Source organism: Macaca nemestrina, chromosome 1, assembly GCF_043159975.1.
Source record: "Macaca nemestrina isolate mMacNem1 chromosome 1, mMacNem.hap1, whole genome shotgun sequence".
Classification (NCBI taxonomy): Eukaryota; Metazoa; Chordata; class Mammalia; order Primates; family Cercopithecidae; genus Macaca; species Macaca nemestrina.
In genome coordinates, this window is record NC_092125.1 from 147,121,397 (window position 1) to 147,137,130 (window position 15,734).

Genomic DNA, 15,734 nt, shown 5'->3' on the forward strand with positions numbered 1-15,734 from the left:
TTAAAATCTCAGTGAGTGACTTATTGGAAATTTTCCAGGCGAAACCCATGGCAACCATGTTCTATGAAGTTGGGACCTCAGACTCATTTGTCACATGGAGCAGGTAAGTGGCCTTCTCATCAGGTATGTGCTTGGTTTGGTTTTGTAACATTCAGAAGAGGACTCCAAACTGACCCTTGCAGAGCCTATAGCTTGCAGTGAACACCAAGAATGAGTTATCAGACGATTCCAGCTGAGCGCAGCGGGGACCACTCTTCTGAGAGAGAGTGTCACCCCAGAATCTATCTGCCAAGTATTTATTGAAAGGGCCTGTTAAACTACAAACATCCACTAGATGGCCTTTTGAGGTCGGGTCGCGAGGCACCTATGGCCTTGTAAAAGCTCCCCAACTGCATTCTCGGGAGGCTGTTTTCAGCGTTTCTTATGACACACTCCATTCCTTGTCCTGTTTTCAGGGTCAAGGAGTTACATTCCCATGCACAAATATCATACACACAGTGCCTCAGTATTTTTCCATGCCCCCAACCTCAAATGCCTTGTACACAAGCTTGAATATATTGCAATGCACCCCCAACAACCCTGTGACCATTTGGCTGGCAAAGCAACTGGTTGTGCCCTCAATAAACAGTACTGACTTTGGGAACATCAGGGTCTTCATAGTCTTGGAACTCTCTACTGTTCAGTTTTTATAACAAATTTGCATGTAAGAGACATGGGTCCCAGGAAACAGCCTGAAGGACACGCAACCCATTCACTCCAAATTTTACCTCTGGGGCAAGCTCAAGAGCTAATTGCTAGGCCCGCATTTTTGGGGTCCCTGTATAATTGCCTTTCCTGAACAATGCTGTGGTGTTGCTCCTTTGGCTTACTGTGAAGGATGTAATTAGCACTATATTAAACTTGTTGTTATGATTACTGTAAGGATGCTGCTGCAGCCCCTTAACATCACAGTGCCCTAATAAACTGAGGATCCATAGATAAAACTTCTCCTGGGTCTCATGACTAGGAAAAGCCATGCTTCTCCTGAGCTGCTTCTGGCTTGCTTTTCACTATAGACTCTGTTAATCTTGTTACTATATACGCCTCATTTGTCCTGCCTACTTGCCACAAAGTGAAATATGTGACTTGGCTGTAGCAATTGTACAGAACACTGTATTAGGCATTCGATGTGGTGATTTTTCCTTTAGTTTTTTTCCCCCATGCATTCTTTATAGGTTTATAGCTGACCACTTCTTCTAGTTTTTATTATATATTTTATTTCTTTATTTTTATGTTTATTGCATGTATCACTAAGATGCCTCAAATCTGGTTTTGAAATAAGAAAGGTCTACACATAAAGAAATTTGGGGTGACACAAAAACGATATGTTAGATATTTTGTTTTCAATCATAAAGAAAGCCACCTACTTCTTGAACTCATTGTGCTAATAACTGAGAACTCGAAACAATTTTCACAGGAATATCTACTCCTGCAGGCACTGGAATCTGTGACTAGTCCTTCACGAGGACTGCCATACTGCTAGGCCTACACTTGCAGCCCTTTTTCCTCTTCTTCCCCTTTCATCTGTCATGCTACCGGCCTTTCTCACGCTTATTAAGGCCTTCATGTGGTTCTCCAAGACCCCCTTCTCAAGCATCTCTCTGAACATTTCTGCCTCCTGACTTCAAAAATAAATCCTCAAATGCTCTCTTTAGTGTACAGAAAAAAGGCCAATGCTTACTTATCTTTCTATCCTTAGAACCTAGCATTGGCCCGGAAAATAATAAACAGCTGGTGTACATTTGTTGAAAGAACTGAATTACATTAAATAAAGTAATGCATATAAGGCATTAGTTGGGCCCTTGGACAAAGTACACAATAATAAATATTTTTCTCTCAATCACTTTCCCTTCACACCTGGCCTGAAGCTACCTTTCCCACCTTATCCCCACTGCCATGGCTTAAAGCATCGCTAACTCTTGTAATTTCATGCACATAACATTCATTTTTGTGCCTAGAGAACTTTCATTATGCTGTTCTTTCTTTCTTCAATGCCATCACTTCCTTAAATGCACCATCATTGCTCAAATTTAGAGAAAATAAGACATGTTCCTGGTGATGCTGGTCCAAAACCCCTATATAACAAGTCGTGACTTTTATATTTAAATAATTTAGTTTGGTCTTTCCTTCATCAAAAGAAACCAAACAACTTTTAGCAACTCTGTTAGATTTACGCAATTGCATGTTTTTTTAAGGGGCAAAGCTCCTTAAAACAAATAAAAACATTCTTCCATTTATCGATGCAAGCCCTGTTTCTTTCTAGTATTCAAATTCATTAATAAAAGACTCAATGATTATTAAATTTTTGGATTTGAATGGATAGTTTTTATGCATATATACCCAGTTGTTTAGCATTTTATTTTATCGCCCCCTACAGGAAGTCTAAAATACATTTAGTATATCGCCCCCTACAGGAAATACATTTAATATATCGCCCCCTACAGGAAATCTAAAATACATTTTAGAACATTTTATAATCAAAAAAAAAAAAAAAAAAAAGGATGAATGATTTATTTATCTCACAAAAATTCAGCCCTAGCCTATTGACAGCTGCAGTTCTCCTATCCACTTCCACATAATTTTTAAAATGTGAATGCCAGGAATGGTGCTGTTGATACTAATATTAGGACAAGGAGCAGATGTTTCATCAGGACTAGGTGTCTCTGGCGGAGTCTGTGGAGGAATAAACAAAGATACTCGTGCAATGTTGGATATTTCTGATTTTAGATCGACCTTATCAACAGCCTGAATAGCAATGAAAAGATCTGTGCCATTTTCAAAAGTAATGTTTTCTGGTTTAAACAAAAAGACTTCCTCAGAGTTGGCTTCCTTTGGGATGAGAGCAGTAGTATTCACTTGAAGAGATTCATTGAACTTATCTCTGAGATCAAGAATACTTGTACTTATTCGAATGATATACTTGTGAGCTAAAAAGAAAAAAGAAGAATGTGACTTCAATTCTGAAATCTTAAAGAAACTTCCTAAGCTGTAGAACTTTAAAAAATATTTAAAAAGCTTTAAAAGTCTATTAGAAATTGTATCATCACCCCATAAGATTCCCAAATAAATGAACCGATGGTCCTATTTACAAGGGTCACTATCTCTTTTACATTCTTCTTTGTATATAATGACACAGTGATAAGCGTAAAACTGGATTGGGCATGACTTAAAGCCTTGGTCAGCATTTCTGGGCATAGTGCCTGGCAGAAAGAACAGGTTGTTTAAAAAATGTTTATTATTTTATTATTTATAGAGGGAGTTTGCACCAGTGCTTCTCAAACTGTAATGTGTGTACAAATCACCCAGGGATCTGAAAATGCAGATCTGAAAAAACTTTCTAACAAGTGTTCATGGTATCCGCATGCTGTAGTCCGCAGACCGCACTTTGAAAGAGAAAGTCTGATAGGACCTGAGGTTCCTTCCAAAAGAGCTCCGCTCTATAGACATCTATGCTCTATTCCCAGTTCTTCCCCAGGAGTCACTGCCCCCCAGAAAATGGAGTTTGTCAAAGGACAGTTTGGCAAGGTTTCAGAAACTAAGTGAGGTTTACCTTTCCAGGCTGAAACCTCTTACTCCCAAAGTATACCAGTTTTTCAGGTTTTAAATCTCTCTTCTTTAAATACATTTATCCCTCATTTCAAAGGACCAGCAAGATCCCTCCTGCTTTCTGCCCCCAAGCATCAGAACACGGCTGCCTGCCTCACCCACTTCTGCTCCTCTGCTTGGCTGGTAAACTCCTTTACAGGGTCCACACCAGGTTCAGCTTACCTGTTCCATGGTCATAATCATCCCCAGGAGCTGTCCAAGTCAGATTAATGAGACTGTGCCCGTGAATTTCCGCCTTCAGGTCAGTGATTTGGCAAGGTGGGAAGAGATCAGGTATGGGAGCATTTGGGACACCAGAAGCCACAAATGAGCCTCCCGAGGATGTTCTGCTGAAACATACTTGCTTGCGTTGAACATCATCCTCAATTTCAGGTCTTGGTGGATTCCATTGTATTTCATCTGCATTAAAAAAATTATGCAAAATATGGTAAGCAACATCACTAAATGGTGATACCTCCGTCTGTTTTATTATCAGATCACCCTCTTCCTATTCCCCACTTCTGCTTCTTTCCTTCCGCACACAGAATTAATTTTAAATATTTGGAGACAAGACCCCAAATACGGTTTCATCAGAGGGAAAAGAGCAAACAGAGAATCACAGCTTTTGATCTCTTAAGATATTTCCTGGATATTTAGTGGAATAACCTTTTGGAATTTATTTTCATGACATTTGTCCTGAAATTGCTTCTTTTCCCATCTCTTTGCCCATCCTGATCTTGTCTTTCCGCAAGATCGGTTTCAATACTACCTCTGTTTTTCCTTTCCTTTCCTTTCCTGTCCTGTCCTGTCCTCTCCTCTCCTCTCCTTTCCCTTCCTTTCTTTCATTTTTGTTTTTGAGACGAAGTTTCACTCTTGTCATCCAGGCTGGAGTGCAATGGCGCGATCTCAGCTCACTACCACCTCTGCCTCCCGGGTTCAGGGGATTCTCCTGCCTCAGCCTCCTGAGTAGCTGGGATTACAGGCATGTGCCACCACACCGAGCTATTTTTTGTATTTTTAGTAGAGATGGGGTTTTACCATGTTGGCCAGGGTGGTCTCGAACTCTTGACCTCAGGTGATCCACCTGCCTTGGCCTCCCAAAGTACTGGGATTACAAGAGTGAGCCACTGTGCCCGGCCTAAATACTAACTTTGTTTTAAACCTCAGACTGCCTCAAGAAATGTCTTCCACCTAAATAATAGTGTGGGTTTCATTATCTTTCCTATTTATTTGGCAACTAATCAACTGGACCTTCAAGAATGCCTTGATTGTTTATGCATATTTCTTTCACTTTCTCCATGTTTGTGTTTCATGTTTCTTATTAAATTTCAGTTTTTAATGAAATGTTTTATGTTAGAGGTTCCAAAGTTTTGTGCTTTTGAAAGACTTCTGATTTTCTTAGTAAATGCATGGGAATCTAGTTATTGTAGTAATTCCAATTTCATTCACATTCTTGTCAAAGATAGGTATAAAAGTAATCCTGGAATTTAAAAAATACCCTGGTCTGTTCAATCTACAGAGTTCTCAAGTTCTCTTTTCTTTTCAATAAAAATATCTCATAAGATCCTAACATGGCATTACTTAGAATTTGTTTTCTCATAAACTCTACCTCTTTATAAAATTTTTATCTGTTAAAGACCATTTAATCTTCATACCCATTAATCTGGTCTTTGGCAAAGATGAAGTGAATGCTCTAGCAGGTTCGGGGTTCATATTGAAAGCACCAGTAGAGACTGCCATTAAGGCTTATCGAGGGATAGAGGGAAGAACATGGCCTACTGTTATGCCAGGCACTAACACTATTAGTTATATGAACCCATAACCTCTCTAGCTTCTGTTTCCCCATCTTTAAAAATGGATACTTACAAGAATGAAATGTATTACTGTAAGTAAAATGCTGTGATAAGGCTAGACTTAGTCACTTAACCAGTCCCCTTCTGCCTCCTTCCCCTAACTCAAAAAGCTGTGGCATTGGCTGGGCGCAGTGGCTCACGCTTGTAATCCCAGCACTTTGGGAGTCCGAGGTGGGCAGATCACAAGGTCAAGAGATCAAGACCATCCTGGCCAACATGGTGAAACCCTGTCTCTACTAAAAATACAAAACTTAGCTGGGCATGGTGGCATGCACCTGTAGTCCCAGCTACTCGGGAGGCTGAGGCAGGAGAATCACTTGAACCCGGGAGGCAGAGGTTGCAGTGAGCTGAGATCACGCCACTGCACTCCAGCCTGGCGACAGAGCAAGACCGTCTAAAAAAAAAAGAAAAAAAAGAAAAAAGGCAGTGGCATCTTTTAAAACATTTCCCCTCTATTATCACCTCTGCATGAGGGACACCATGTGTCTCTGAATCCTCTCTTCACTAAGCACACAGCCAAGTAAAGATGACAGTGGGAAGGTTCTCAAAGGAGCTCTTCTCCTTCCCCCACACCAACATCAAGAAAAAGCCTGCCCAGGACAGGGTAGAGATTGATGGAAAACTAGCCTGGGAACCCACTGGGACACAAACTTGGTCTCAACTCCTTCTCTAGTCCAGGGCAAGTGTTTGTAACCAAAAGTGGTATGGGACTGTCTGTTTCATGGACATAATTTTCTCACTTGCTTACACTCAGTGTGGGCTCAGTGTGCTGGCCCGCGTGAAATTCATCTACTATGCTCCCTGGTCTGAGCAGGAGGAGAAAAGAGGAAAGACAGACAGTGGACTTGGATAATGATATTGATGTAGATAACAAACCCTAAATTATTGCTTTTTAAATTCTGTTTAAATGATTCATTAGGATAAATTAGAAATGCTTCAATGGAAAGAACTTCATTAAAAATGTTTTTAAAATAATGATAAAATCTTTATTAAATACTATTTACCAGTAACAGTTTGTTAGATGTGTTATTTATTCTTTGTGACCATACTATCGGGTAGCTGCCATTATTATCCTTATTTTACAACTGAGGAGAGTGAAGTACAAAAAGATTACACAAAATACTGTATTTGATAGAGGGCTGGGCTTTGAAGTAAGGCAGTCAAAAGCTGTGTTCTATCGAGTGATTTTCAGCTGGGGGCTAGTTTGCCCCCCTAAGGGACAGTGGATGACACATGGAGACATTTTTGATTGTCATGACTAGGGAATTGCTATTGACAAATAATGGATAGAGGTTAAGGATGCTACTAAACATCCCACAATGTGCAGGATAGCCCTCCACAACAAAGGATTGTCTGGCTCAAAATCTTAGTAGTGCCAAGGTTGAGAAACCCTGATTTAATCATGCACCATTCTGCCCCACAGGCTTAATAGTTTCCTCTTGAAACCAATCCTTTTGCACAAGCCAGGAGTGTTATTACAGATTACTTACCATTCTCAATCCAGCCAGGTATGTACATTACTCCACTCTGCTGGGGTATCGCTCTCCGTCTGACTGCGTTAACTCCTCCCAGAGCCCGTACTTTTACACTGTATCTACCATTCGTGTCATAAGTTGTGAAATACCTTGAGTAGACACCGTCATCCTTAGCAGCATCAGCACCTTGATAAAGAATGAAGGAATTAATAAATATCCTAAAGGTAACTGGGAGGGTATTTGTATATTTCCAACCCATATGTAGGCTAAGAATTTTCAAAGCAATAAGAAATTCAGCATTAGCTCCAAGAGACCTTAAGATTTTGGTGTGTTGAGGGTGAGGCTTACTTCTTTTATCACTGTGTGAAGTGTGTGTGGTTTTAGGTATACATTCTGTCTTCTTGAATTGTTGACTTTTTAAATGAAATCTAAGATGATATTGTTTCTTTGTTATACCCAACATAGCACAAAGTAACTAGTCAATAAGTATCTGTTGAACTAAATTAAACTGCTATATGCAACTGTGGAGGAAAACAATGTTGTATGGTTATTTAATAAAATTCATGACTTCTCCCCAGGGTAGATTTAGGTGGGAAATTCATTCACAGGATTCATTCTAGTAAGGTTACTTGCTTCACAGTAAGAAGACATGTTTTTTTCTAAAAAGAAATGTAGAATTCTCTTTCTCTCTCTCCCCGATAGACTTCTTAAAGACAAGAATAAGGGGCAGAATTTTCACTTTTGGGGCAAGCTAATATAGAATCTGCATAGATACAGGAATCATATAGGACTGTGCTTGAATCTATGTCTGCTGCTTTATAAATGTGAAAGCCTCAGTGAAGATATTGTAAAAACAAAGATTATATATGTCTTTGTATATATGCATTTGTGTATATATACATACACACGTATGTGTGTGTACGTATGTGTATATACAAAGCACCTACCACAATATAGTTATGAATTTTCCTCTTTTTCTTTTTTTGGGGTTTGTGGAATACCCTATGACAACTCCCTAGAGACTCCGAATCCATTGAGTTTGAGCCATTAATGTGTTTTAGGCCTTGCAGAAGCCTTCATATTTTCCAGCATTTTGAAATGTAGGTATTGTGGGGAAATGGAGAACTCTCCCAACCAGACCCCAGTGCTGTTCTGCCTTACCTGTCTAACTGCCCTCACCAGACTGTGCCCTCTTGGCATTCCCTGGTTGCTTCTTGGAAAAAGAAATATACACTTTCCAATTTCTTGGGTGATTACCTGCTCCATTATCCAGTAGTTCCAAGGTAACTGTTTTTCCATTCTCTGATTCAATCAGGGCTGTGACACTGGCCCTGAGAATCGGAGAGGCTCCTTGGCGAATATTTGCATAAACTATCATAGGGCTGGGGAATTTGCCAGTGTCCTTGTTCATTTTGGAAGTCACTGTAATTGGAGGCAGGGTAGCACTGGATGCACGGGACGTGACAGTCAGAGTCAAGGTTTGTGAGCTTGCTTGCAGACTGTATTTCCAAGTGCCAACCTGAACCAAAACACATGTAAACATTTCCAATGAATAACTTCAGGTGACACAGACCTGACTTCAGTGTCACGTACAGGAAAAGCCTCTGATACAAGCATGTTGGAAGCATATCTAAGAAGAGGTGTGCATGTTTGATACTCTGTCAGCCACGGGGAGCTTCAGTGTGTTTAAATTAACTATATCGTTCCCATTGTCAAGAAAATTCCACGGGGGGTGTCAGGGGGATGGTGAGGTCTGAAAGCTGTATGCTTATTGTTGCTTTGTTTTTATAAGACACGAGTCTCTGAGATAAAGCAAATCGTTTTTGTGATCCCAAAACGTCGAGGATCATTTTGCATCTTGATTACTATGTAATTTGAAGGTTCTCCATTTAGTACCTGGACAAAATATCACCTATTTCCTTTCTCTTTACTTGCTGGCATACTGAGTGATTTTCATTGGATGGAGACTTTTTTCCTTGTTCTCTCTTTGATTCAATACTGACTCTCCTTTTAGCAACCGCCAACATTTAAAATGCTACAATTATACTGTGAAAGCTTTATTTTATCTTGTTGAATTATGAGAAACAAAAAAAGCTGACTCCATACCTTAGCAATGCCTGGGATTTGGAGGAAGGCCATTTTGGTGTTTTTGTCCACTACAAAGCCATCTTGCTTCTGTCCACTGGGATCCCAGAGAAGGATTTGGGGAGGCTGTGTTGTCCAGGTGACAAGAAACAAAGTGTCCTTTCCCACTGTGCTGTCCACGATCACTGTGCCATTCATCCACTGGCTGTTCTGGAGGGTTGATCCCTTACTCTCAAGCTGTTAAAAAAAACAACTCTTACTTTCTGGAGAATACAGCTCCCATCACATGGTCTTTTCCCTTCTGCCCCTGTCTTCCCAGTGCCCCATCAAAAAGACTTCAGTGATGCCTGAGTCCTTGATTTGGTGTTAGGAGCAATTATGATGCAGTTCTAAGTTATCTTTCTAGCCTTAGCTTCCACAATTTCCCTTCCTCCACCCAAACAAGACCTTTTCCCCAAAATATCCTTGTGAATCCCTGACTCTTTGACTTTATTATCATACTCTTTACTTTTCCTAGAAGGCTTTACATTTGTCTTCTCCATTTATCTAAGCCTTCTTAGTCTTCTCTATTTGTCTAAGCCTTACTCATCCTTCAAAATTCAAATTTTACTTTCTCCGTAAAGTTTTCTCTGCTGTCCATCTCATTTACCAGTTGTAAAAAATTTCCCCTTTTCCTCTGATCTCCTATAGGATTTTATTTCTATCAATTTATTTATTTCTATCAATCCTTTGACATTTACCCAATGTGTGACACCCACACATTGTGGGTGAAATTGTCTGAATTACCTAATTGCTAGGTCAGGGAGTATTGCAGGCCCCGTGGAGATAAATGAAGTAAGCCAAGGCCAACTTGTTTGGAATAGATGAGGGAGCTGCAGAGCAGGGAGTGAGGTAGGTAGGGAAGACTTTTTTAGAAAATGTGATTTTGAGGATTATCTCCTAGGTAGTTATTGTCTCAAAGTTAGCACCTATTAAAAGACAGACTGGGCTGGTCATGAAGCCAGATTTCCTAGTTTCACAGGTAGATTACAAGCTGGCATACGGAGAAAGTAAAGGGCTATTAGACCTGGTTCTTGTGGCACGCTGGTGAATGAGTCTTGCTCATTTCTCCATCTCTCTCGCTGTCTCTCTGTTAAGTTTCTTAAATACAAAAATCACAGGCAGAAATTTCCTAAATGTGAACTTGTCCTTTTATCACTTTAATTACTTTTCTAGGACACATTCCTCCATTTTCCCAAACCAGGCCCTTGAGTTTAATTTTCTAAATCTGAACCAGAATAACCCAGATGGGTATAATTGGTGTCTTCCTAGATTGAATAAATGCTCCATTGATAAGCCAGAAAGCCTATGGTTTCAAAATCTGTCATTATTAGGCTTTGACATTATGGTATTCCTTTACCTTTATCTGAACTTTCATCATAAAAATTATAATTCACACCAGTGTGAATGCTGATTGTTCACTCTCTCTAGTTTAAAAATTAACGAGAATAATTTCTGCAATTACTTAAAAAAAGCATTGAAAAATTGCATTTTTTTTCTTTTTTCTTAATAGTCCCAAGACTTTTGAAAGGCAATTTGGTTTTTCCTGAAATTTTAGAACCAGATGGGCCATTGGAAATTTTCTGGTCTATACCTGGTGGAGAAATGAAAGTCCACAGAGGTGAAGTTCATTGCCCAGGTCACATAGTTAATGACAGACCCAGGGCCAAGATCCAGGGGTCTGGATTGACACCACTGGCTTTTTACAGTACAAAGCACTTTCTGTCCATTATATGTAAATCTTGGCAAACATCAGAAATTTGATGTAATGGAAAAATAAAACAAGTAATCCCTGGACACTTGTCCCAGAAAATTTGTAATTGAGATGATCTACTCTGAAGAAAATTCTGAGCCAACTACATTGCTCTACTTGCTTGTGTAGAGATGTTAAAAAAGAATTCTTGGACCTACGACATTTTATCTGCTGATTTCTATGAGGAAGTCACTGGGTATTGCTTCCAAACAAGTAAACACTAATTGCCTTGTTTAAATGAGTAGTATTGCATTTTAGGAATAATGTCTAATATCAGGCTGGACCTTCTATTTTAATTTTAATTCAATACCAGAAGAGTGTAAAACTTAAAACTTTTAGCCATTAAATGCTTCATCTTGGCTATGATTGTGTGTAAATATGAAAAACAAAGATTAAGAACTCCAACCTGGATGGAGCGCTGAGAGACAACTCCATTTCCTGATGAAAGGGCTCCAAAAGCATCAATGAGGCCATTGTTCTGAACTTGATCTGAAGCATATGTCTGTAAACCTCCTAAAATGCAATACATTTTCAGAAATTACTTACCAGAAAGCAAATATTTACAACATTTTAACTGTTGTTTAGAGAATATACAAAATAAATATCCCATTGTGTTATTAAAGTATAAATAGATCAACATCAAATAGGTGCCTACATTAACTCAGACTTTGATACTATTTTAACTTACTTATTTTTTTTCTGAGACAGGCTCTTGCTCTGTTGCCCAGGGTGGAGTACAGTGGCATGATCTTGGCTCACTACAACCTCCACCTCCCAGGCTCGAGTGATCTTCCTACCTCAGCCCCCAGGTAGCTGGGATTACAGGCATATACCACCATGTCTGGCTAATTTTTGTATTTTTTTTTTTTTTTTTTAGAGACGAGTTTCACCATGTTGCTCAGGCTGGTCTTGAACTCCTGGGCTCAATGAATCCACCTGCCTTGGCCTCCCCAAATTCTGGGATTATAGGAGTGAGCCACCAGACCCAGCCACTAATTTTTAAATCTTAGTACATAATAGCTTCAGCAACATCTCAGTCACCTGGTTACTTCAACTATCTGCAAAGCAGCCATGAATCTCTGATACGATTTGATATCAATTTATGGTATAAACTTATGTCATGAAATCTACATATTAAAGGTCCTGCACTTTTACATGAGAGAATTCATTAAGACGTACTCCAAAACTATTGATTTACTCTTCTTTGAAACATAATTCTAACAAACCTGGCTTTAGAGTTTTCTTCTAAATGAGGAAAGACAGATATGTGACAACAGCAAGAAACAACAGTGGACAAAGGGACAGTTACAGAGTAGTATATCGTAAAAACAGGATTTTACACCAGGCCAGGCAGTCTTGGGCTATTTAGAATAGGTGTCACTAAGTTAGTTGATGTGAAAGCACTTTTTAACTATTATGATTCCATCTGAAGTTAAGGAAATAATTTCAGTAAGGCTGTTGATGCCCCACCCACATCTCCGTACCCAGCCAAGTGCATCTCTTCCCAGCTGCTCTAGGCGTTGGCTTGTAGCTGCCTCCTCTTCCAGAGAATTGTCTTACTAAAAGGGGCCACCCTGCCTAGAGAAATAACATGCCCCTCTCCTCTGCCCTGTTCTGACAGTCCACAGTCAAAGACTGATAGACACAATGGTGCAAAAGGCCACCCTCCTGCCTCAAGGTGAAGACAAGTCTGTGATGCACTTTCAATTCCAGAGTCCCCTGGGGGTGCAGTTAGACTCTGACCACGTCTGCATCGGTGCTTAGCTCCTTCCTTGGCCCTATCCTTTCCTCCTTCCTTTTCTCCTGAGCACTCTCTCCCCTATAAATTGCATGCACCCAAATCCCTGTCTCAGGCTCTGCTTCTAAGAAACCCAGTCTAGGACAGGTAGTATTAGGAATACACAGCTCTGGCATTTTAGTGGCCTCAGAAGGCAACTCAGTATGATAATTGAGATCTACAATATTATCCCTAAGTTAAAAAAGGAAAAAAATGTGTTCACCTACTCTGCTAAAGAAGCTGGTAACATATGGAATCTATTTTAACCATCTGACTGTGTATGGGAGTTAGACACACAATACGTTAAGGTTTTATGGAGAAACTGCATTGTATTCTATTTTGGGAGTGATCTTTTGCCTTGTTTAACAGGCTCTTTGCCCTTCCTTGCTACTACTCCTGTTTCTTGAACACTTCTTTTCCAGGTAAAGTTAAGGGCTCCCTTATTTGTGCTTTATTGTACTTTCTGTTGCTAATGTAGCACTTGCGCCATGGTGTTATGTAGTTAGTGGCTTGTCATCTGTCTCCTTTGGGTCTCTTGGCCAGCTGCCACTGGAAGGGAGTGGTTCTTGGCCCAGGAAGAAGGTCTTAAGTCCTCACTAGAGTGCTGGGCTAGTTCTCTCTTCTCCAGGCTGCCCTAGTCCTAGATCCAAAGCTTTAAAATAAATGAGCAGAGTCCATTCAAATAGTCATTTGGGGGTAAGGGTGGCTAGTTGGCCAATTAGGTTATCTTATCTCTCTCCATCCCATCTTTCCCCTACTCCCCAGTTCACTGGAGCTCACAGTCCAGTAGGACAGACAATACCGGGGGTCTCAGCAAATCATCCCTCACCTGTCATTTTGGACAGTTCCTCTAGTTCTCGAGCTGCAGAGGGCCCCAAGGCGACTGTGTGGATGATGGCACCACTTTGTTTGACCTCATTAAAGCACCCACTTATAGTGTTGTCTTCCCCATCCGTCAGCAGCACAATTTCAGATCCATCAGTTGGATATTTCTTCTTAATCACCTAAGGACAGAATTCAGGTCATGAGTTATCAGACTCAGGGTGGCCAAGGTGTTTATGAAAATTCTGCTTACAGGAAAGGAGAAAAGAAATTCCAGAAGGAATAAACCAAAGTGTCTGGGAATGACCAAATATCTGTCTGCCTTGAAATGATACAATCGTAACCCAGCAGTGTTCATGGAACTTGACTGCTGTCTTTCCCCTTGGCTAGTCTGCTGCAGAGAGGGATGGTGTGGGATGCAGGGCAACTCTAGGGGTGGACAGCACTGGGGAAACAGCAAAGAAGATGTTCCTAGTTTCCTTCACGTGGTCTCTCCTCGATAGGCTTTCAGAGCTTCCAAGACGCCTTCAGAAACCATCCTCATTTAGTGGGGATTGTACTGGGGGGAGATTAGACCCAGGGCAGACTTTAATTTGTATGATATTCACCAGTCGGACAATACCAGCTATTTATGCCTGGCATTGGTTTTGATTGGTCATTACCTAGGTCACATGAGTTGTCAATATTTTTAACAGTCTTTCTGATTAAAGCAAAACATTTCGTTTCCATTAATCTCAGTTCCTAGTTGTTCTGTGACACCTGTGTCTCAACTATTCCTGGTACATTTGGATTATTATTTTTTTTTTTTACATGGCGTAGAGAGGATACTCCTGCCAATGTTGAATAAGATTAGGATGGAAGGAAAATTAGATAAAATAATAATGCTATCTATTTAAGAAGAGAAAGCAAGAGTCCACTCTTCCCCTAAAAAGAGTGGAAGGAGAGACCCAGAAATAGGGGAAATAAGCAATCAAGCCTAAGCATCTCTCTGACCTAGAATCTCAGATAAGAAGGCATCCTCCAAAGGCCTAGAATCTCAGAAAAGAAGGTGTCCTCTGAAGGTTGAAGGGAAAGGAGGCTTCCACCTCTCTCTCTGTTTCAGCTATTAGAGGAGGCTGCCTTGACTCCCTGGAAGAGAACAGAACTGTGACTGTTGCTGTGTCAAGGAGCTCAGAGCCCAGAAGCCTATCAGCTGTGATCACGGCTTTGGCCTTACTAAGCTGCAGGCCAGAGAGGCCCAATTTGGATTTTCTTGTCTCACTTCCCATAACTACTGTGTGTCATGGAAAACAGGCAAATGTTCCCATATATCCTAAAGGGGAGACAGAAGACAGCTGAGTTGAGTGTTGGCAGGTGAGAGAAAGATAATCCTGCCACAGAGGTTGAGGAGTGTACAGTGTGGCTGGAGGCTGGATGGAGGACAGGGTGGTGCTCAGGGCTCCTCTCCAACAGGGAGAGCCAGGGTGGGACTGAGTCAGCGAGGAAGGACCACTGGGCCCTGAGCAAGCCAAGAGAACAAGCCAAACTGCTCTGGCTACAGTAGACACCACTGCGAGGAGCCCAGGGCAGACCTGACCAGGGCCTGCAGCAGGGACTAGCAGGGATCTTGAAGACAGTATAACATCCAAGGTCCTTTACCTCATCACCCTGAAGCCACATGAGCTTCTCCCACCCCACACCCAGACTCCACTCCAGGAGGCATCCTAAATTCCACTGGTGTAGCACTCTCTCTCTTACTCATCTGAATGGAAAATGCAGAATCAGAAGTTCTCTCTTCACCACCGTGCCATCTGGCATTAGTCATCTCCCCTAGGGTCTTGCATAGTGAGAGTTTGGTACAGCACATCAGTGATTTCATTGTCTGTTTTCCTCCCTTATTTGCTCCTTTAGTCAAGGCTTGGGTAGGTGACAGGGGTAATAAAACGCAGATGCATGCAGGCATCTGGAGAAGGGTTTCGCAGCTGACTGTATATGCAATAGAAACCACTTTCAGGGAACTGACCTTCAAAGTGGACCAAAATGGTCAGAGGGACAGAAGCACTTGAAGAAATGGTCAAGCCCATTGTCCACATCAAGCAGTGTCAGCTGGAAACTACAGATTTCCGCTGCCACGTGGAAAACTGGAATAGCACTATTGAGTGTGATGTGCCCAACGAGCAGGCTTAGGGCAAACTCGCCTAAGATACTGCGAGGTTCTGAGACCTTATCCCTGCCAGCCCGTTTCAATCTCCTATTCTGTTTCATGTGGCTAAATAGCCTCCAGGTAAAGATGGAATATTGCATTTTACACTTGCAGTAACTAAACA

At 41.0% G+C, this 15,734-nt stretch overlaps 1 protein-coding gene across 1 annotated transcript in view; it reads right to left on the reverse strand.

Annotated features, from left to right (window-relative positions):
* Positions 1-1,215: 1,215 nt before the first annotated feature.
* LOC105482780 (chloride channel accessory 1) overlaps positions 1,216-15,734 on the reverse strand; it is a 33,935-nt gene continuing 19,416 nt past the window's right edge. The window contains exons 8-14 of the mRNA XM_011743112.2: positions 13,436-13,610; positions 11,236-11,342; positions 9,059-9,274; positions 8,210-8,471; positions 6,968-7,138; positions 3,808-4,044; positions 1,216-2,966 (exon numbers count right to left, since the gene is read on the reverse strand). Of these exons, the coding sequence (XP_011741414.2) occupies positions 2,575-2,966; positions 3,808-4,044; positions 6,968-7,138; positions 8,210-8,471; positions 9,059-9,274; positions 11,236-11,342; positions 13,436-13,610 (1,560 nt within the window). The 3' untranslated portion in view covers positions 1,216-2,574. The remainder of the gene's footprint in view (positions 2,967-3,807; positions 4,045-6,967; positions 7,139-8,209; positions 8,472-9,058; positions 9,275-11,235; positions 11,343-13,435; positions 13,611-15,734) is intronic.